Raw genomic sequence first — 20,944 nt, forward strand, 5'->3', positions numbered from 1 at the left:
TTATATTTATTTCGTGTGTGTGTGTATACAGATGTGAAAGGCAGGGCTCTAGTTGACAAGGGAGCTCCACCCAGCCCAGGGCCCACCAGGCCGCACCGCTGAGGTAACGGCCGCAACGGCACCGCCGAGCGGGAGCGCGCGCCGACCCCGCGGCATGCTGGGACTTGTAGGCTGCGGCGGGTGCGCGCCCGGCGGGGCTGCGGAGGGGACTACGAGTCCCAGCCGTGCCCGCGCTCGCCCGCGGCCGGCAGGGGAGGGGGCGGGGGCTGGGGCTGGCGGGCCGCCACCGCCCGCCCCGCACCCCCGGCGCTCACCTTGGGCGCGGAGGAGAGGCGGTGTGCGGTTGCGGGAGACAGCAGCGCCTGGAGGTGAGCGGAGCGTGGCCGGGCGGGTGTGAGTGAGGGAGGAAGGGAGCGAGCGAGCGCGGCGTGTGGGGCCGGCGGCGCAGAGACCCTCCTGACGGGGGTGGCCTGTCCGGAGGGCGCGAGCCCCGCCGTGAGGAGTGCCGGGTCGCGGTCGCGCTCTCCCGGTGCCCGCGGCTCCGGCTCGGTCAGCCCGGGGCTGGCCTGGGGCCGGGGGGTGTCGCACGGTGCGCCCGCCTCTGACCGCGCCTTCCCCGCTGCCTTCGCCTCCTCATCCCGCGCCCTCCCTGCGGCCCCGGGGCTGCCGGAGCCCCGCGGGCGAGAGCAGCGGTTTAGAAGGCGGCTGTGAAGGCGGCGGCCGCCGGGGCAGCCGGGCTGCTCTGCGCCCCCCCTTAACGCGCTTCTTGAAGCCCAGAGGCTGCCCGGCAGCAAACAGCACCCACGCTGCCGGGAGGCGCAGGATAGACGCAAAACACCCGGCTAGCTTGCAGAGTAAAAAAGGGGAAACCAGAGGAAAGTTGAGATCAGTCGAACGGTGGCTGCAACCCTCTGACGTGAAACTGTGAGCTCCCCGTGTGGGTCATAGCAACAGTCTGACAAGTCTTGTAATAACAAGACATAACAGCTTTGCGCTTTGTTATTAGCCTCAGCCCAAAGACCTTCAAAACCTTTCCAGAACCTTGACTGAACTAGCCCTACCTTGCCCCAGTTTTCTGGCAAATAATAAGATTGTGGCTTTCCCTGTGTCAGTATTTTTCAACTTCTCATCTGCAAACTGTGGAAACATTTTGAACCCCTTAGATGAGATCAGTGAAAGCCAGCCAGAAATGTAAGTAGGCTTAAATTTGCTGTGCTGGTGCCCGTACTGCTATTGCAAAACTTTTAATTGTCTGAGCATTGAAATACGGTTGAAAATCATTGTCAGGATGCTTCAAAAATTTCATGTAGCCCAAACAGTTGTTGCAGCAGGCTTTTAGAGATAGTCCAATAGTAAGAAAAAGGAAAAAAACCTCTAAAAATTATTGCTATTATTTCTGCTCATGACTCAACAAAATGTACATTCATAGTTCTGCATATCTACCACAGGAACACACTTGCACAGCATTGCTTTGGCTGGGGGTGCCTCTTCTTGAGGGTCTGGCCAATGGAATTATTTTGGCCAAAGGTTTCACAGAGGAAAACTACAATTTTTAGACAGACTTTTAAAAATGCCTTCTACTAAATGTACAATAGAATGTATTCTGGGTTAACAGGTGTCTTGATTTGTATTACAGAATTTTCATAAATATGATGCTACTTTACTAGCAGCTGTAGTAATGGAAAAACTAAGGTAATTAATTATACCGTTTCGGAAGGAAGCACATGTGGGTGACTTGCACTGAAATAACTCTGTGGGGATCAACTCCCGTGTTGGTCTTCCTCAATCATGCTTTGAAATACTTGGTTTATGTCAATTCCAAGCCTTCTCAGGACACAACAGATGTTCCAGTACTGCATTTAGTAGTACTCCTGAACTGAACTATTTTATTATTTGCCTTGCAATGTACTGTGAAACGTCCCTGAAATGGAATGGGGAAAGGGTGGAGAGACAGAGAATGGAGTTTTGCCCATACAAAGCTGCTGTTAGTAGCTGATAAAGCATATTCATTTGAGATAGTGTTTGCCTCTATATATAAAGTTGAGGGCCTTAACTCGGCAGTCTTGTACTAAAAGCTTCACTATACTTAAAGGTATATTTGTGGTGGGAGCTGGGCCAATATTAGATTATAACCAGAATCACATTTCAGTGAAGGAAAGCTCTAAGTCCATTAAGAAAAAAAACTTACTACTACTTCCAGACTTGGATTCTGATCACTAAATTGTATTTCTTCAGCTTAAGAAGCCTGTCCAGAGCTTATGTGGTTTTTTTTTGTTTTTATTTGTTGGGTTTGTTTTTTTTTTTGGTTGGTTGGTTGCTTGGTTTTTATTGTACTGTACAAATTCTGTGTAGGGTAAAAATTTTGTTAGTCTGACATACAATTTTAAAAAGTGAAGACGACTGACCATGATTCTGGGGGAAGGGGCCTAGGAGATGGTGAAGTCTTTGTCCTCTGCCACAAACTGAGCTCAGTTTTCTGAGCTGAGAGCTTACTAAAGTGACTGGTTTAGCCATCAGATCTTAAGACTTGAGACACTAAACAACCGTCGAGTATTGCCTTTTGTTTGGAGTCATAGATATAGCAGCCTGTCCCCAGAGATGCAATGTTTTTAGAACTTAAATATTTGAAAACCAGATGGGAAGTTGGTTATGATTTAACATAACACTAAAATCATGCAATAGTGAGGCACAGATCCAGCACATGGCTGCGATACCATTGATCTTTTGCTAGTAACTTGAGAAAGGAGAACTGAATATATGTTTATCTGCTTTGACTCATAGTATAAACAGACCATTATTTTCTTAAACTACTTTTTACTTGGGCCGTAGCTATAAGCCTGTGTAGATGTGACCAAGGCTTTCATGCAGCCCATGGATTGCCTAGAAAAGCACTAAGTCCTTTGAGCTCCTTTTTCTTTCTTGATTTGTCTGATCATCTGCTAAAGTCAATCCTGGAGCTACAAGGAATTCGTGACTCTGGAGCCTGCTGCTTTTTTTGTGTCTCAGGGAAGTTTTTTCCCTGGTAAATACAAGTTTCCATTCTATGTTTGGTGGGGTTTTTTTGTTCCATGTTTTCTTTGTATTAGCCCTCCCCTATTCATGCTGTCCTAGCCATGCTGGTTTGCTCTGCTTTAACTCTGGTTTTGCCAGTTGTTACCAACCTATGGGTCAGTGTGGTTATAGGAGCTACAATTAATATTGTAAACTTGATGGGATTGGGCTGCAGCCAGAATAATCTGGGGAAATAATTAGGCCCAACCTATTTCTGATTTAATAAACACCTATTAAGGCTTAGTATATATTTTTTTCCTAGTTCCCAATTTGAGTGCACAGTGACTGAAGCATTTACATTATGGAAACTTTCCTAGCCATTTCTTAAAAGTACCCAGACAGTTTCTTAAATTGTTGTCCTACATGGTAGCATCATACCTTTAGCTGAACAGTGGAAGGACAGTGGTTCTCAAAGAGTAATGGCATTACAATGACACTGTATCTGTGCATGTATGGTAGATGTTGATTTGATGATTAAATCGGAGTATGCAAAATTCCTAGGAAGAGCTTATGTTACTTCAACTGTCCATTTTTACCACACTAACACAGGGAGAAAGCCAGAAAGTCTTTCGTTCCTATGTGTTAATTATGCCATATTTTCTTGAACATTGAAATAGGTTGCTTTACTTCACAGCTCAAGGTTCAATAGCTTTCATGAGTCCCCTCATTTCTTCATGCTAGTTGCTTTTTTTCTGAGTAGCTTTATACAAGGATATTTTGGTGTATCGCAGGCATTTCCCCATGTTTTTCTGTCTGATTGCGTGGTAGATCTGTAACTTTTAGCACAAGAAGACCGTGCTGAAGCTAAAATTCTTAAGTTCAAATCAGCCTATTGATTTCCAGGCTAAGTTAAATGAATTAAACACTTTGCTTATCCTGATGTGTTTCCTTCTCTAGATCTGTTAGCCAGCAATGTTGTCCTGCTAGGTAGTATTTCTTGATAGTCATTCTTAATACATCTTCAAGACCTGCTGTTACTACTGTTTTAGAATTGGTCATCTATACATTTTTGTTGTTCAGAAGTACAGCAGCAGCACATCCAGGTCTTGTCGCTATTTCCCCTGTGTCCAGATAATGAGAGAGTCTGTTTGTCTATAGCTGTGTCAAATATTCCCTTGGGATCTTTAATACGAAGGTATGGCAGTAAGTTTGTGCAGGCAGTTGAATGCATTTTGCAAAGCCGTTGCATTTATAAGATTTAGATTTTATTAATGATTGTAACAGTACATCTATGAATAACTGGCCTATGAGGGAACTTGGACTACTATTTTCAAAGATTTGCATTAACTGTATGTTTTGTTTTGTGCAGTAGCAAGTTGGGAAGACCTTCAAGGTGACAAACAATAGTGTGATTGCCTTCTTGGAAGTTGTGTGACAATGAATCTGTATTTTTACAGCCTGCGCGGAGTCTCTCTTTAGCCTTCATTGATATATTCTTACTAGTTTTGCATAGGTGGCAGATTAAGTTTTGCTACTTGGCTTCAGCTGTTGCCCAATGTTTTGTATGTCCAATTTTCTTTGGGTTCTTGAGTTGTTAAGGGTTTAATAGATTTTAATCTATTAATCTAAAACCTGAGATTCTGACACCTAGACTGGGCTACAGCTAAGATCAAACTGCTCATTTTCATTTATATTATAGAAATCAGGTTCTGAGGCGCAACTGGGACTTTTGAGAACTCCTCAGAAAACCTCTTACGATAAAGCATGGACAGAACTTTCCAAGCCAAATCAAAGATTGTAGTGTCTGCCATTTGAAACATCCCTGTTGGAGTTCAGTCTGTTGGGGCCAGATCAAATTAAGGATTGAGCTAGGCAGGCTTTAGAAAATCTCAATTTTGAACACCTGATTTTCATAGAGCAAAATTTAAAACTCCCTATACCATCCAGAAGAAAGTTTGCATTGCTACTCTCAGGTGCTCACAGGGAACAGTGCTGGTTCTTGTCCTCATGGAGCTCTGCCAAGCTCAGACATGTCTACAGAGTCATGTCAGGAGCAAAACCACAGATCTTTCATAGATACAAGTGTCCATAACATCATCTCTAAAAACTGAAATTTTGCTGCTGCTGTCATACCTGTATGGCACAGCATGGTTAAAGTGCTTTCCCAGAGAAAAATAGACCTGAGTTCAGTTACCACTTCACCATGTTGGGATTTGAGGCTGCATCTCCTGCTTTACTAGCTTACTGCCATAGCTTTGACATCAGATTGTTTTCTGAGCCTTTCAGGCTTACTATTTATTTATCCTCTGTCTCTGGTCCATTTCATTGTTCAGCTTGGAATTTTGAAGTATACTTCTTGCTTGCTTGTTTTCAAATGTGTAGTATGTGTTTCTGTTTTAATTTCTTTGCTGGTTGCATGTTTAAAATCGATGCTTATGATCTTTTTTCACTGTGACATTTCAGTGCTATAGATGGTGCTGTATTTGTGTCCACAGAGCTGAACAGGTGACCTGAGTCTCTAACTTACTACAGATGTAGTGAGTTTGATTTTCTTTTTCCATACTTTCTGGTGACATTTGGTTTTTTTTGCATATGTGTTTCTAAGGAAGGAAGGTGCTCACAAGAAGTAGTTACCAGAAAATTACTCAATGAACCCTTCTTCATTCCATTTGATGATCCTCAGCTCAGGCACCCTTGTTGCTCTTCCAGTTCCTTTGTTGTGGCACACTGTTTTACTGTTAGCTGTTGCAGGAATCTATTCATGCTGGGTTGTTTTGCCAAACACACTTGAAGAGCCAGTTGGAGAACTCTTTGCCCCTACAGACCTGTTTGAGCCACTGTGACTGACATCTTTACAAGTCTGATATAGATGATGGTTTGGTAGGTGGATTTTTAGCTTTACTGCATGCTTGGATAATGAACACCACTACTCTCTTAGTCTTCTTCGCAAAATATACGTATCTTCAGTTCTACCTGGTAAATGCGACTGATTTATGAAGACTTCACCAACACAGATGAAAATCCCATGCTTCAATAACCTGGTATAATTAAAATATAACTGCAAGGACATGAGCCTGGTCGGTTGTTTTGTCATTCCTGTACTCTGTCGTGTAGAACCTTCAATATACAAACAGTGCCAACCAGTAACTAGCATCAGTACAAAGCGATTTCTATATATTGTCCATCTTATGTGATTGCTCTGTTTGGGATAGTAGAGTTATTTCTTTAGCTGTATGTAGGTTAGTCTTTTTACTTGTGCAGATAAGAACAGACACAGGGCTGTCGGACATTAAGTGAGCTCTCTCATTAGCCACAGAAGAAATACGAAGCCATAAGATGAGCCTGCAAATAAAGCAGGGGATTGCCGTGAAATACTTACCAGAGAAACTTCTCTACGTGTTCATTTTGCTTATATAAGTTTTAAATGTTTCAAGGAAAATCAGTATTAGCCTGTGTTTGCTGTGCACTCGTGGCCTTTACATGTAACCTCCGCATTAAGATGTTGAGGAAGGCCATTCCTACTGGCTGGCAATCACCTTCAGAACATGAAGCAACACCCTTAAGCAGCCTGTTCTGCAGAGGGACAAATCCCTTCATAAAATATTAGGAAGAGTCTCATAGAGGATCCTTGGAGACATTTCAAAACCTCGGTTAAGTGAGGTAGTTACTTCATGCCTTGTTTTCAGCAGTGAAACTGAAATATAAATTTATAATCACATCCTAAACCTCTCTTCTTCCCTCACCCTACTCCAGTTATTTCTTCCTGAGACCACACTGTGTTTTGCAATCCTTCAGCTTCCCCTGTGGCTTGAGAGGTTTGCACTGTAAACACGATGACTGAAACTATACTGGTTATTTATAACAGCCTTCTGCTTTTTTTTTGTTTTGTTTATTTTTAGCTTGATGCAGCACTTGAGAGGTTAGTGCTGTGTGTAAACAACATTGATGAAACAGACACAGAGGGGTATGACTCTTTAGGTGGCTTCTCTGCTGAAGGAAGTGTATCGTGTAATTTCTCCCTTCAGCACAGGCACTTGTTTGATGTCTGCTTGTTCCACTTTGCTAGATGAACCAGCTGCTGGAGGTCACATGAACTATAGACATTGTTCTGAGTTAGCTTGGTGTGTATGCATGATCTTGATTTATGACCTCTCATCATCACCTGGGGCTTTACAATGAAGACTGTTCCAGCAAAGTTATTGACAGTGCATCTTGGCAGTGGATTGTCTCTGGAAAAATGAAGCTAGCTAATGTTTACCTGGCCCTGAAGGGTTGTACGTCCTTTGTCAGTTGGGTTAAACAGACAAAAGTGTCATTAGCCATGGTACTGTTCTTATTAACTTATCCGATTCCACTGTCACTAGCTACTGTTTCAAGATTTCAAAAGAAGTAAGGATGGCAGATTCAGACCCAAAGTCACTAAAGCCACAGAAAGCAGAAATAAGAATGATCATATTTCCATGGGTTCTCATGGACATCACAGTGTTTACACTAGAAACTGAAGCCATCTCTTAGCTATATCTGGCAGGAACAGAGACCAGTGTTCTGCTTCTCAAAGTCCTCCAGGTGTTTATTTTATGTGGAACTGATAAAATAACTCATTCATCATAACAGGTTCCCAAAATATTATCTCGTTGAGAACAAACATAAGATTGCTGGTTGATAGGAGATACCATTTAGATACTAATGAAGTCATTAATCCACAGAGTAAATCTTTAGAGGCTATTTGGCAAGGAACATGAAATATAAAATACCCCTTATCAGTTACGCTATCTTTTTTTTATAATATAGGTCTTATTTGTGACCATTTTCTGAGATGGTGGTCTCTGTGCCTCACGTGTTGCTATTATGCCATTTTCGGTGGATAAGGTCAGTTTATTAGAGGGAAATGTATCATACTGAATCTAACAGCCTAAGGAAGGTGAGGCTTGTCCCCATATCCCCAGGTCCAACCCAGATGAAGGCTGAAGATGTATCCCCAGCAGGCACACACACGCAGAGCGCACATTTACATGTATACATGGCAACTGCACAGATTGCAGACAGACAGCACTGACAGCCTCGTCCTCCTCCCCACTCTGACTGAGCAGGATGGAGGTCCACCAGTGAGAACATATATGCATACATCTACATATATAGAGATACACATATGTATGTATGTACAAGGTGGATCACTCCAGCACCTGGCCTCAGACACTCAGTCTGCCCAGTAGCTTGCTACTTCATCCCAGTGTGCCCGGTTGGTGGCAGCTGGGTAAATGAACCTTCAAGGCCGTAGACCCACTCCAGTTGCTGGTACTGGCCATCACATGTATATACACATAGCTGGGCTGGATGGGGCTCTGAGCAACCTGATCTAGTTGAAGATGTCCCTGCTCATTGCAGGGAGTTGGACTAGATGACCTTTGAAGGTCCTTATCAAACCAAACTATTCTATGATTCCTGAGTCCCCTAGTTGCCCCTCCTGTGCTGGTTGTCTGGACTTCTGGAGAGGAAGGAGCCTTTGATGGTCTGATGGCTCCTGTGATGGACCTGGGAGTAGCCCAGCAGGGTATTATCCAGGACCTCCACCCTGCCGTTGTCTCTCAGAGCTACTCTGTGGGTGTGCAGAGGAGCTTTTGTCACACAACCCAACACAGTTTATGTAGCCATTTCTCTGTGTGGAGCGGAAATTTTACCTAAAAGTTGTATAGGAATTCAAGGTCCTGTTTTGTTTGTTTGTTGTTTTGTTTCATTTTTGTTTTCTTCCAAAGGTTCTCCAGAAAGTCTCCAGGAGTGCATTTCTTAGCTTAAGACTTATGGAAGGAAAATTCTGTTTGCTTCACAAGTTATTTTGAAATTTGTGAAGCTTTACATGAGGGCTTCTGTTCTGAGCCATCTATTCATTAGCGGATTTAGTAGGAGTAGTGGAGAAAGAATGAGGATAAGCACAGTCCAAGAAAACCAGAACACATTCCTTATGACCCCACCCAATCACTTTACACCTTTGTGTTTGTTTTAAAAAAAAAAAAATCTTCAGTTCCGGCTTGGTGTAATTTTGTAATCACTCAAGGTGATAAGTGGTAGGGCATAGGGCACTGGGGGAAAAGGCCAGAGAAGAAAGTAGTAAATGAGAAAAGATGTGGTTCCTAAAGTCATCACAATTTTTTGGTCTAGCTTCTTCAGACAGCAGGAACAGACCTTGCAATAACTCTGCTCTTCAGTGTACATTGAGGAGAACATCTTTTATATAGAGTGACAGTATTTCCACCAGCCCTTTGGCTGATGGCAGTCACCTGTGTTTGTACGCGTAAAGATACCAAATACTCCAGAAACTTTGCAGTTCATGATCAATTTTGAGATTCCCAAGCACAGATGCATTTTTCTACTATAACACTGTATCAGTACTGTCCACCTGTGCTTTTCCACTATTTAAAGTGACTCTGTGCTTGGTCACCAGGAGAAAGGTCTTTCTTTTCAAACAGGCAAGTCAGTGGATCTGCCACTGACTTTCCCCTATTGCATTAGTTCGTTGAGATACATTCAGCTTAGATACACAAAGGTAGGAGCAAAAGTGCCCCATTTTGTAATTATAAACTTACTAAAGCCTCAATAGTCACACAGTACACTGTTCTTCATGTCTGTCTTTTTTTTTTCTTCCTCCTCATAGTCATATTTTTAATCTAAGGAACAGTAGCCAAATCATTGTCCTTATACATTTTTATGACTGCATTCTAATTTGCGTGGACTGGCTACAAAAATGTCCTCTACAAGAATCAGTGTATATGGCTTGACAGCCCCACTTTATCATCTAAGAGTGGGAAGAGAAAGTATTTGATTATTAGTGATAGTGTTATAAGCTGATGTTTGCTGCTTTTTTTTTTTCTAACACCTTCAGTTTGATAATAGCAGTAAAGACATAAGAACAGGCCTTTATCAGTCAGATAAAGAATCACCAGCTCTTAAGTCGTTTGCATACAGCTTTTAACTGCTTCAACTCAACTCTTATCTGGCTGATAAGGTTAATGGCAGTGTTTCTTATAGCTTTTTAATTTTATTCTTGCTGTGAAGTTCAAAGGTTGTCCAAGAGCAGTATTCCACTACTAGTTAAGACTCAGATGTCCAGAGATCACCTTTCTCTTCCTTTGGATAAAGGTCTAGGAGTTTTCAGAAATCATAGTGGTAAGCTTTGTCTTCATGAAAAGACACTACCTACTTTTGCTCTTCTTTGAGCATGCTGGGGGTGAAGGAGAAAGAGATATCCAGGGCTTGGAAATTCGGCTATTGGCAATTCATCTTGGAGAAACTCTTCAAGCAGTCATGAAATGCTGCCATTGTCCTACTTTATTGAAAATGCGTACCACCTGCTATAAACACAGGCATCTCAATCCTTGCTCTGTGTATGCTTTTGCAGAAGAGATGGATGATATTGAAGATTTTAATCTTCATTGTATTATCTACAGCTTAGTATTTGTGGTTCAACCCCAGTCAGCAGCTCAGTCCCACGCAGCTACTTGCTTTGATCCTTCCTGGTGGCATGGGGGAGCAAATCAAAATGGCAAAAGTGAGAAAACTCATGAGCTGAGATAGAGACAGTTTAATAGGTAAAGCAAAATCCATGCATGCAACCAAAGCAAAACAAGGGATTAATTTACTACTTCCCATGGGGAGGCAGGTCTTCAGCTATCTCCAGGAAAACAGGGCTCCGTCACGTGTCACAGTTACTTAGGAAAACAAGTGCCATCACTCCGAATGTTCCCCCCTTCCTTTTTCTGCCCCCAGCATTACATACATGTCATATGGTATAGAATATCCTTTCAGTCAGTTGGGGTCAGCATCCCAGCTGTGTCCCCTCCCAACCTTTTGTGCGCTCCCCACCTTCTTGTTACAGGCAAGTATGAGAAGTGGAAAAGTCATTGGCTGCTTAGCAACAACTAAAACATCAGTGTGTTATTAACATTATTCTCATACTAAATCCAAAACCCAGCACTGTGCCAGCTACAAGGCAGAAAATTTACTCTATTCCAGCAGAAACCAGGACAGGCAGTTAAGAAGTCAGTGACATGACATGACATGGAAAACAGAAAACGATGCATCCAGCTATAGTTTTGAAGTAGATTTAGGACCTCTTAAAGGCATGGGATTTGTCCTCTGTGTTCTGGTATCTGCTGTGAACCATCACTAAATACAAGATCCTGTCCTGTCCTCTCTCAGGTTTACTTTTGTGTTAGATGATTCTCATGATTCAGTGCAGTGTAACTTCCTTGCTCAAACAGAATCAGAAGTACTCAATCTACAGTTTAAAGACCTTCAGACTAAATGATGTTGAAACTTGGGTTGTGACCTCTGGTAATATTTCAGACTAACACCATAATCTGGATAACCAATTTGGAATTGAGCCCTGTTTGGTTATCAGATACATCTGTATCATTTATTTCACCATGGCAGAGACAAGGCTGAACTTCTGTTGTTCTGTATATTCTTGTAGTACTTGGAAGAGTCTGGGCATGTATACAGAAATGAGAAATGAACTGGAGATCTTAAAACCCCTCCATGTCCAGGTTTACATTACAAACTTGTGTGGCTCTTCCAAATACCCCTCTTACAGGCAAGCTTTGGATATCTTATTTTATGCAATAAAGCTGAAGTAAATTTTGAATGTGGTATAAATAAAACATTCTAATTTCAGTAAAAATATCCTTTCGTGACTGACTATGTAGGGAAAATGTTGCATACAAAATAATGAGAACTGAAGAGATGCAAGGCTGCGTCTGGCCTAAGACATAAAGAACAGCGAGCCTTGAGTGGAAAATTCCAGCACCTCCATCAGACTGAAGGCTTAGGTAGCAATATTGGTATTTTGCTGCTGGGTAGACTGTATTTGCTGAATCAGAATGTGGGACCAGTCGTGATTAGCTTTGTCTGAGTATTTAGGTGGCAATTTGTTTAATTTCTACGTGGTAACCCTTTTCTAGGGAAGTACTGATGTACAGCTTAAAACTAAAGACCTCTGGGTTAGCTCCCTTGATTGAATGCAAACACATGCTTAAGCGACTTGCTGGACTTGAGCCCAAGGGCCTTGTACACAATTATGGCTCTGTTTCCTATTGCACTCACGTTCTGTCATCAAATGTAGCGCTAGCCAGCATCTCCGTGTAACGATATAGCAGTCCTGTCGTTTTGCTCATGACTTGGAGTTACGTTTCTTGTCCTGTATTTCTAGAAGTGGCCAACACAGAGCAAAGGAATTAACAGAGTATGTTAAGATGTTTATGGCACTGAATCACACAGACAAATAGATGTTTGCAAACCTTCTGGCTAGTTTTAAAATTATGTACATCTCCTGATTCCTGTTTTAGTGTGTGCAGGACTGAGAATAACAGTAAGTGGCACATCCACTAAAAGAATAACTTTTTGAAAGCAATGAATTGTGCATCCTTGAGATGCTGTCTGGAAAAAGAAGCTTCTGAAACACAGGAGAAAGCAGGTGGATGGATGCAGGAAGCAACTGACTATCTGGAAGAAAGAAGTGGTTTTCTCAGTGTTAAAATTTGAGTTCTGTCTTTTGGAGATGGATATGACAGTGAGTAAGCAGGAAGTAACTCAGCAATACAGTAATTGCCCTTTAACACTGACATTTCCTTTAAAAACTGATGGAAAATTCAGGCAACCATAAATATAATCTTCCAAAAATTTTTCTGCAATTATTTACAGAGTAATTAATGCAAAAACTTTCTTTACCCAAGAGAAGCATAAATTTATGGCTTACATATGGTAAAGATTGTGAGAGTGGTTTATTTACTTACTGCTGTTACAGACTATCTACTTAGTGCTTTTAAACTGCTTTCACAGTTCTTGTCACTAGCTTGTCAAAATACATTATTTGAAAGGAAATGCCAAATCTGCGGTTAAAAAAGTAACCAAACTTATTTTGTTTGCAACCGTGTTTTCCAGTGGAGACTGTGGAACTGTTCTTCCTTGGCTCTTCCTCCGTGAAATCAACTATGGAACATGCTCAAGAACATGAAGCATGTCTTGAGCAAACCCAGAGGTATTGTGTGGAGAGACCAATATATAACCAAGAGCTCTTGCAAGGACAGCTGCACAGACGAGAAAGAACACCTCAGACTTTAAGGCAGAAGATTGCACATTCTTGTCGGTAGGGCTTTTTTGTCTTTATTGTATTGGTTAGAAATATTGCACTTCTTAATTGATTTATGCACATAACTGGTAATGTCTTCAAAGAAACGTTCAAAGCAGTAGTTCTACTTTGATTATTCAGTAAGACTGTAATGGAGTTGTATGTTTTTGTATGTCAATATATTACAAAATGTTGAATTGTTTTCATCAAGCTGCAAAGGAAAAACATGCAGCATAGGAATGTGAAGTATTAGTCAAATCACGTGACATGAATTCATAACACCCAGAAAAATATCTCTCCTTGTTATGTGGAAATACTTAAGACCAAATTTGTGCTTCACATGATCCTTTCATGGAAGAAGAATGGAGATGTATTACAGCTGTGCAGAAATCTAAATTATTAGTCTAATAAGGACTTACTAGAGGCATTCCATAATTTTGAACTGCCTTGGAACTGAAGTATCATCTGGTTAGACAGGAAATGCTTTTAGCTGTGCAACTCTTGCTGTGTGGTACCACAGGACAGTGAAGAGAAACTTAGTTGCATTTATCCATTCTTCATTTGCGGAGCTGATTTAAGTTCTTGCTAGAACCTTGTTCTGCAAGACGACCAATGATTTCTGCTTGTCTATGAAATATTCCTGTTCACATGATTTGACATTTGGAGATTTGTTTTGGTTAATGGAATGACCATTCTGATGGTAATGGCACCTAATTCCACCTCAAAAAACTTATCTGTCCTGAATAAAATATATACAGATCAAAATCTTCCTGAGCTGTGACGTCTTGTGATTCAGTCTGCTTAAACATGGAGAAGTGTAGATGACTCTAGTTTCTCTCTCACTTGTAGCAATAAGCTTCTTCACTATGCAGTTTAGTCCCACGAGATTCAGAAATGTTAACAAATCTCTGCACTTCTCTTGCAGTTCCCCTAAACAGAAAAGCATTTATCTGATCCCAGTGTTATATTTTTACCTAAGGTTAAGCTTTCTTACCACAGTACAATCAAAGTATGATGCATGGCAGTACTGCATAGAGATATTTATTTCCTGGCTCTATTCATTTGTCCTGAGTCAGGGTTTCAAAAGGTTAATAACTCTGCTAAGAGACACGAGGATCAGTGTTGCTGGCTTCAGTGCCTTGCCTTTCAGGGTAAAGGGTTATGTTCTTAAATAGCCTTGAAATTAGCCTATCAGTGCCAGTGATTGCAACTAGCATTAGTAAAGTAATACTTTTAAGAAAAGATCATAATAATATTAAAAAGTATAAAGCATGCAAATAGTAAATTAAAATAGGAAAATGCATCACAAGGTACTTTCATAAGTGAAAACCACTATCAGAAAGCAAGTTATCCTCAGGAGATCATTACTGGGAATGATCTTAGCAAAGTGTTGTGTGACTGCTCAGTCGTGCATGGACTTGAACAGTTCCACTTCCCACTGACCTCCAGCTTCACAAGATTGACTCTCTTCTCCAGTTGCATAAGGTTTGTGAACAGCAACCAACATGTGATAAATGACTAAAATAACTGGAGTCATAGTTGTTTGTGCATGAGCTTTGTCTAGAAATTACTGCCTTTAATTGAGTTGTTTCCCTGCACAGAGATGAAAAGCTTTTTTTTTTTGACCCATTTGTCCCCTACAATTGTCTAACTTTTTTCCTTCTGGTTTGTATTTTCAGTTGTTCTTCTAAGAAAGCCAAATCTCATCTTTACAGTTTCTTACCAATTTTAAAATGGCTTCCCCGCTACCCAGTGAAGGAATACTTATTAGGAGACATTATCTCAGGTATAAGCACTGGGGTTATGCAGCTTCCTCAAGGTAAGTATATTTCTGGATTTATTTATCGTCGTCTTTGCTTTTTTTTGTGTGTGCTCTTTCGTGTTAGCTCTTGACTGTCTGAACAGGCGCTCATGAGAACAGGATGTGTCTTTCAGGGGGTGTGTGGAGATGAATAGAACATTCTGCAGACTAGCCCATAATTATGATTCCCTTAAAACTGCGAGTCAGTGATATGCAGCAAACTGATGAAAACTTAACTCTCTGATCAATACCAACAGCTCTCCATGACATACCAACTTTTCACAGTTTAACATTTTGCTGAATGCACCCAATTGTTTTCTTATCTCCTCATCCCAAAAGTTGTAGCAAACTTCCTAGTAGCACTAGTAGCTACTAGTACCTAGTAGCACTATCTAATAGACATATAGACAAAATGTTTCAGGAGAGCAGCCAGAGAAGAATCTGCAAGCAATCAGACTGATCCCACTTTTACTCTTAAGGCTAGAAGTTACTGGTTTAAGCTGGAACCGTAGTAGTGGGCAGTGATTTACATGGTGGAAATAAATCAAAAGTATCTTCTGTAACAAGACTGCAAATCTGTGGAATTTCTATTAAATTACTTGGAAGTTTCATCACAAATGGAGCTTGGCCCTGAAGCAGGAGCAGTCTCTGTAGAAGATGAAGAGAAAGCCAGTGGTTCAGCTCTTGGTGACTGAACCAGTGGAATCTCCCATTCAGCCTGACACCTTACTGTCACCAGTTTCAGAACTGCTATGGGGTTAGAAAGGCACAGCATTTTTACAGCAGTATTATAATGGGGTGTCATCACTTCTCTGGAAATGGCAGCTTCATGGTAGCTGCCACCATCCCAGTAGATTTTCCCAGGAGGTCTCAGAGTAGAGAGAATTCTTGAATTTGAGCAGAGCCCAGTCCAGAGAAGTCCTCATGTAAGGGTAATGTAATTGGGCATGGATGTGTACTTGTGCTTTGGTTTATTTCATATTTCTGCCTCACTCATTTCACTTTAGGCTAAGGCTGGTCTGACTAATTAATCTGTAAATCCAAGAAGCCTAGATTTTAATAGGTGGTAATCCATTAAAGCAATGGAACACCCTAACTTAACCTTTGCAGTTAACTTCTTTATTTATGTAGCTTCCCGGTTTTGTGCAATTTTTTATCATTAAGGTTATTTTTTTCTTACACAAATATAAACAGCAACCTATCATAAATTGATAAGTAGTGTGGTTAACTGTCAGGCAAATCTGCCATATGCTAGGCACAGACATTATTGCTTGTATACTGAAACACAGTTTACATGGTGACAGGATAAGGACACTGAAATTTAAGCAGTCAGCAGTGAACTTTATACTTAATTTTGTAACTTTGTTTTAAACTAAATATTATTTTTTCCTTTGATGACTGTAGACATGCCCTTGAACTGATCCTAATCTTTCCCTTTCTAAAAAGACAAAAGTTGAACCTTTATTTTTCTGCAATGGATGTAATTATGGCAAGCATGAGTTCAAATAAGCCTGGGAATCATTCCAGGCAGAACTACAATGACCAGGGTGTTTAAGCTGTGAACTCCTGTCATGCCAATATCTCTTTATTTTTTTGGCACTGACAGCCTTTAAAAATGCCAGTACAAATTGAAAGAAAAAAGAATAAAAGAGTATTCAGATCGGGAACTTCAGATAGACCCACCCTCCTGGTTTTGAAATCACTAGTTTTCAGTTCTGGTCACTCATACTGTGAAGTTAATCACAATATTAAAAGCCGGGCTGTTACAGTACAGGGTGTTCTGCTGATACTCTTGGCATGAGAGGTAGTCCCTGGGGCAGAGAATATCTGTGAGGTGAGTTTCAGAGGTACTTAATGAAAAGTTCATTGCTGCAAGAGGATAGACGATATGATCACTCGAGTTTGATAGGAATATGAATTGTTAGTTAGGACTCAGCCATTGTTTAGGGCATGAGCAAGGCTGTGTGAGCTATTACAGTGTGCAAGAGCGCTTGGGTGACACAGAAGATCCCTTCTGGTTTTGTTCTCTCCTGGTAACCTGGTGCTTTGTTTCTCAATTTAAAGATGCATTACTAGGGAGAGATGTTTTTGAGTGTCACTAGCCACCCCACAGTGGGTGAACCATTGGTTCCTTTTGTAATTTGCACTGGACCGTTGAGCTTTTAAGTCCTAACTTGGACCCTAACTTGGACCAAGTGTGGTAAGAACATGCAGCTTCCTCAGGTGTCCTGAGTCTGCACTTGCAAAGATGAATTGGAGAACCAAACCAATCCAGGAGACAGCGTTTTCTTCTCCAGGCCCATTGTTTGAGTTCTGGTGTGTAATTCTCACTAACGCAAGCCATGCAGCACAGTTGATTTTGCTGGAACTGCTCGGTACAGTTACACACCGTATCCCGTGGTGCATGTAGTTTGCTTGTGAGCCCGGTCCAGTGATGAGCACATGCTCTGTCACACAGAGGGGGAGCACATGGAGATGTCCCCCCCCAGCATCCCTGGGAGCTGCTTCCCCACAGCTCCATCGCTGCTTGCCAGCCCCACCTACAGGTGGGAATGGGATGGATTGCACTTCCTCTGCGTGGAATTAAAAGCACTTCATTTTTGGGAATAATACCAGAATGTATAAGCTGTATGATGTTACAGATCATAAGCAATGCTTCTCTGCTTATTTTACATTTTGGAGCATATTTTGAAAAAACAGACAACTGTTACATCATCCCACTTGTTCTGCGGTGAGGGAAGAAGGAAGTGTTTAACTAGTCATAGATTGCCATGAAGATCACATCTGATTAAAAAAGGAGAAAAATCAAATGTGTCCCACTGGCTATGGGGTTTTGTGTGTTTTTAATTACGTTCATTGGCAGAGGAAAGCTAAAGCAACAGAAAGTGTTTGTTAGCTATTAAGAAAGTACTTTCAGCCACAAAGGCAAAACAATGAGTGCACGGATATGCACACAAACACGTACATACACATCTCCGGTGCCTGTAATTAGAGATTTCTGGTTTCCTGACTCAAATCGTTAGGTTTATAGGCATTGACCTACAGTATTTTACAAATTAAATAGTACTCCCTGCAAGACTTCTTGATTTTCAAACCTGCAATATGTCACTAGATTTCCTATTAGGTGAGTTCAGCATTAGTCAGCTTAAATCCTTTCACTTCAGATGGTTTCTTTCTGTTACTTGTCTAACATACATATTTGTGTCTGTTTTCTAGGTTTAGCCTATGCTTTGCTGGCAGCTGTTCCTCCAGTATTTGGCCTATATTCTTCATTTTATCCTGTCTTTCTGTACACTTTTTTTGGAACCTCCAAGCACATATCAATAGGTATATCTCTATGGATAACTGAAAGTCTATGTTTGTGTGTTTAATAAAGTTATAAAAAATAAAGTTGGAGAAATAGCAAGTGTAGATTTTTTCCATAAATCCAAATTTCGGTGAACAGGAGAAACACAAATGTGTCAAACAGCAGTATTTTTTATTTAACCATCCTACTTAGGAAGGAATAGAAGAGCATATTTCATCAGATTAGATCTAGAAATGTGTGCTGTGAACTCCTGAACTATAGTTTCATCACTGTAGTCAATTTCCTGGGGGGGCAGGAGGTATCTCTAATTTGCTTGATAGAAACTGTGAGAAAAAAATGATAATGTTTACTTACCATAGAGGTGTACGTTCACCATTTAACTAGCTTTAATGGTGCTGAGTACTGGAGCAGATTTTGGAACTGAAAAATACAATATTAAGTAGAAAACTCTAATATAGTTTAATTCCACATATCTATTAATGAGAAACACTCCTGAAAATATATATATTTTAACCAATTATTTTCCTCTCCCTCTTATTTCAGGCACCTTTGCTGTGATTAGTATGATGGTTGGCGGCATTGCCGTGAGACAAGTGCCTGATGAAATAATTTCTGTAGGCTATAATTCTACTAATGTTACAGATTCCCTTGAATATTTCCATGCTAGAGATACCAAGAGGGTGCAAGTAGCTGTGACTCTCGCTTTTCTTTCAGGAATTATCCAGGTATGTGCTTGCAGTTTGCTGTCATGGCAAGTTCAGATGCTGCTGCTAGACTTATGGCTGCAAGGGGTGCTGGGTTGTGGCGGATCCTGTCTATAGCCTCGTGGTCCAGCCCTGCACTGTGCAGAATACCAGCTGCTTCATGGCAGCCACATCACAGAATTGAGGGGGGTATATGGAGGTCTTTGTCTGGCATCTTGGATTGACTGGGAAAAATGGGACCTTCCCCTTTCATTTTTTCCTGTCTCATCAGAAAAACTCAAGCTCATATTCTCTAGTCTGTCCATAAATGCATATGAAAACGTACATTTTCCCATATCCCACATTGCACCTGCCAGTGGCATTAATATTTGCTCCATTGCTGGCTGCTCACTGAACTGTGGCTCTAGAAAGGCCAAGTTCAGGTTTACCTGATCTGACGTGGGCTTTGAGGTAAGAAGAGGTGGCCTCTGGCCTGTCTGCTGTATAGTGCTGATGTTCAGGCAACAGTGGGAGTCACATGCTTAATAGTTTTCTTCTTCACTAGTTGTGTCTAGGTTTCCTTCGATTTGGATTTGTAGCCATCTATCTAACGGAGCCTCTGGTGCGAGGATTTACTACTGCTGCTGCCATCCATGTCTTTACTAGTCAATTAAAGTATCTCCTTGGTGTTAAGACTAAACGATACAGTGGCCCTCTCTCAGTTGTATATGTGAGTAATTACGTTTACTAAACATGCAAGTTCTGCATTGTCTGGATCTAGTATTTAAGTCTTTTCCTAGTTTTTTTTTAATTATTTTGGCACTAAGTAGAATAATGGTTCAGTATCCAAAACTGAGTATGAGGTCTTTAAGAGCCATAGCAATATACGAGCATCTTAAAGTGCAGCTTGGGTGTGACTTGGTGGATCAGCATGGTCTGAGATGGGCAGATTTTAGGATTCTGATAGATGTAGTTTTGTAATACATCCGATGATGTTCATTGAAGCAAGCCTCTTGTACATAATGGGAAAATGTGCCACTAAAATGCTTCACTGTAGACTGGACATGTTTTGCAAAGCTAGGAAATGTTATTCTCAGGCCTTGCCCAGTCTGTATCTCTTTAATTTCCTGCACAGTTCCTGATGGGAGTATTCCTCATTTCCTGTTTGTAAGCTGGTTTGTAGTGTGGTTGGACACGAAGTCATGTGTCATCAAAAATTTGCCTGGTTTTTAGAGTAGTGAGCAAAACTATTTGGAAATAAGGACACTCAATGTAAAACTTTGCTATCTATTGAAGACCCAAAGCATTAAAACTGGTTGTTCAGAGCATGCAGGGATCTGGTATTTGAGGCAGCTCATAGCCTAATTTCCTAACACATAATGATAGGAGAGGACAGAAGAAAAACCAGGCAGTGTAACGCTATGATTTGGTTAGTCTGACTTAAGTAAACCCAGAAGCTCTTGTTCACTTGAATTTAAAATTGACAGTTGTTCTCTGAAAAAAAATGTCATGGATCCCATGCAGCAAATTTGTTTAAAGGGACGTTTTTAATTGAAATCACAACCAAAGCTTTGAAGTTTATATGAGCATTACTTTCCTTGCTGTTGTGAACAGTTAGAGTTGAAATGCATCTGAATCTGATTTGCCTGCCAGTCTAGGAAGCCCCAAGTTGTTATCATAAAGTTAGTGCTCTGATTTTGAAAACCATAAGTCCTGAGAGGAAGAATAGAGAAGATCTGGGATATCTGTGAAAACCCAAGCTTTTGAGCAGATCGATGGCTCAGCAATAACAAAGCTTCAGGATTTGCTCTACATGGAGGCTATAGAAAGTACTTTGTGGGTATCTTTCTTGTATATTTGTGCAAATAAAACAAACCTTTTGGAAACAAGACTGCACTAATGATTGATTCCTAGGAGAGGTACTACCAGGACATCTTGAATGTATAATATCCTGATAGTTGCTTTAATTTTCCTTCTGTCTAAATAAATATATTTTTATATTCTTCCAAAGACATCCAGGGGTCATTTATTTATTTTTATGT

At 41.0% G+C, this 20,944-nt stretch overlaps 1 protein-coding gene across 2 annotated transcripts in view; it reads left to right on the forward strand.

Annotated features, from left to right (window-relative positions):
- The first annotated feature begins 207 nt into the window (after positions 1-207).
- SLC26A5 (solute carrier family 26 member 5) overlaps positions 208-20,944 on the forward strand; it is a 35,018-nt gene continuing 14,281 nt past the window's right edge. For both annotated transcript variants that reach the window (XR_010469624.1, XM_065049136.1), the window contains exons 1-6: positions 208-368; positions 12,925-13,129; positions 14,791-14,930; positions 18,129-18,239; positions 18,763-18,944; positions 19,468-19,632. Coding sequence is in view for 1 of the 2 variants with exons in the window: in XM_065049136.1 (XP_064905208.1) it covers positions 12,975-13,129; positions 14,791-14,930; positions 18,129-18,239; positions 18,763-18,944; positions 19,468-19,632 (753 nt within the window). In the remaining variant the exon portion in view is untranslated. The remainder of the gene's footprint in view (positions 369-12,924; positions 13,130-14,790; positions 14,931-18,128; positions 18,240-18,762; positions 18,945-19,467; positions 19,633-20,944) is intronic.

This window comes from Columba livia, chromosome 1 (assembly GCF_036013475.1).
Source record: "Columba livia isolate bColLiv1 breed racing homer chromosome 1, bColLiv1.pat.W.v2, whole genome shotgun sequence".
Lineage (NCBI taxonomy): Eukaryota > Metazoa > Chordata > Aves > Columbiformes > Columbidae > Columba > Columba livia.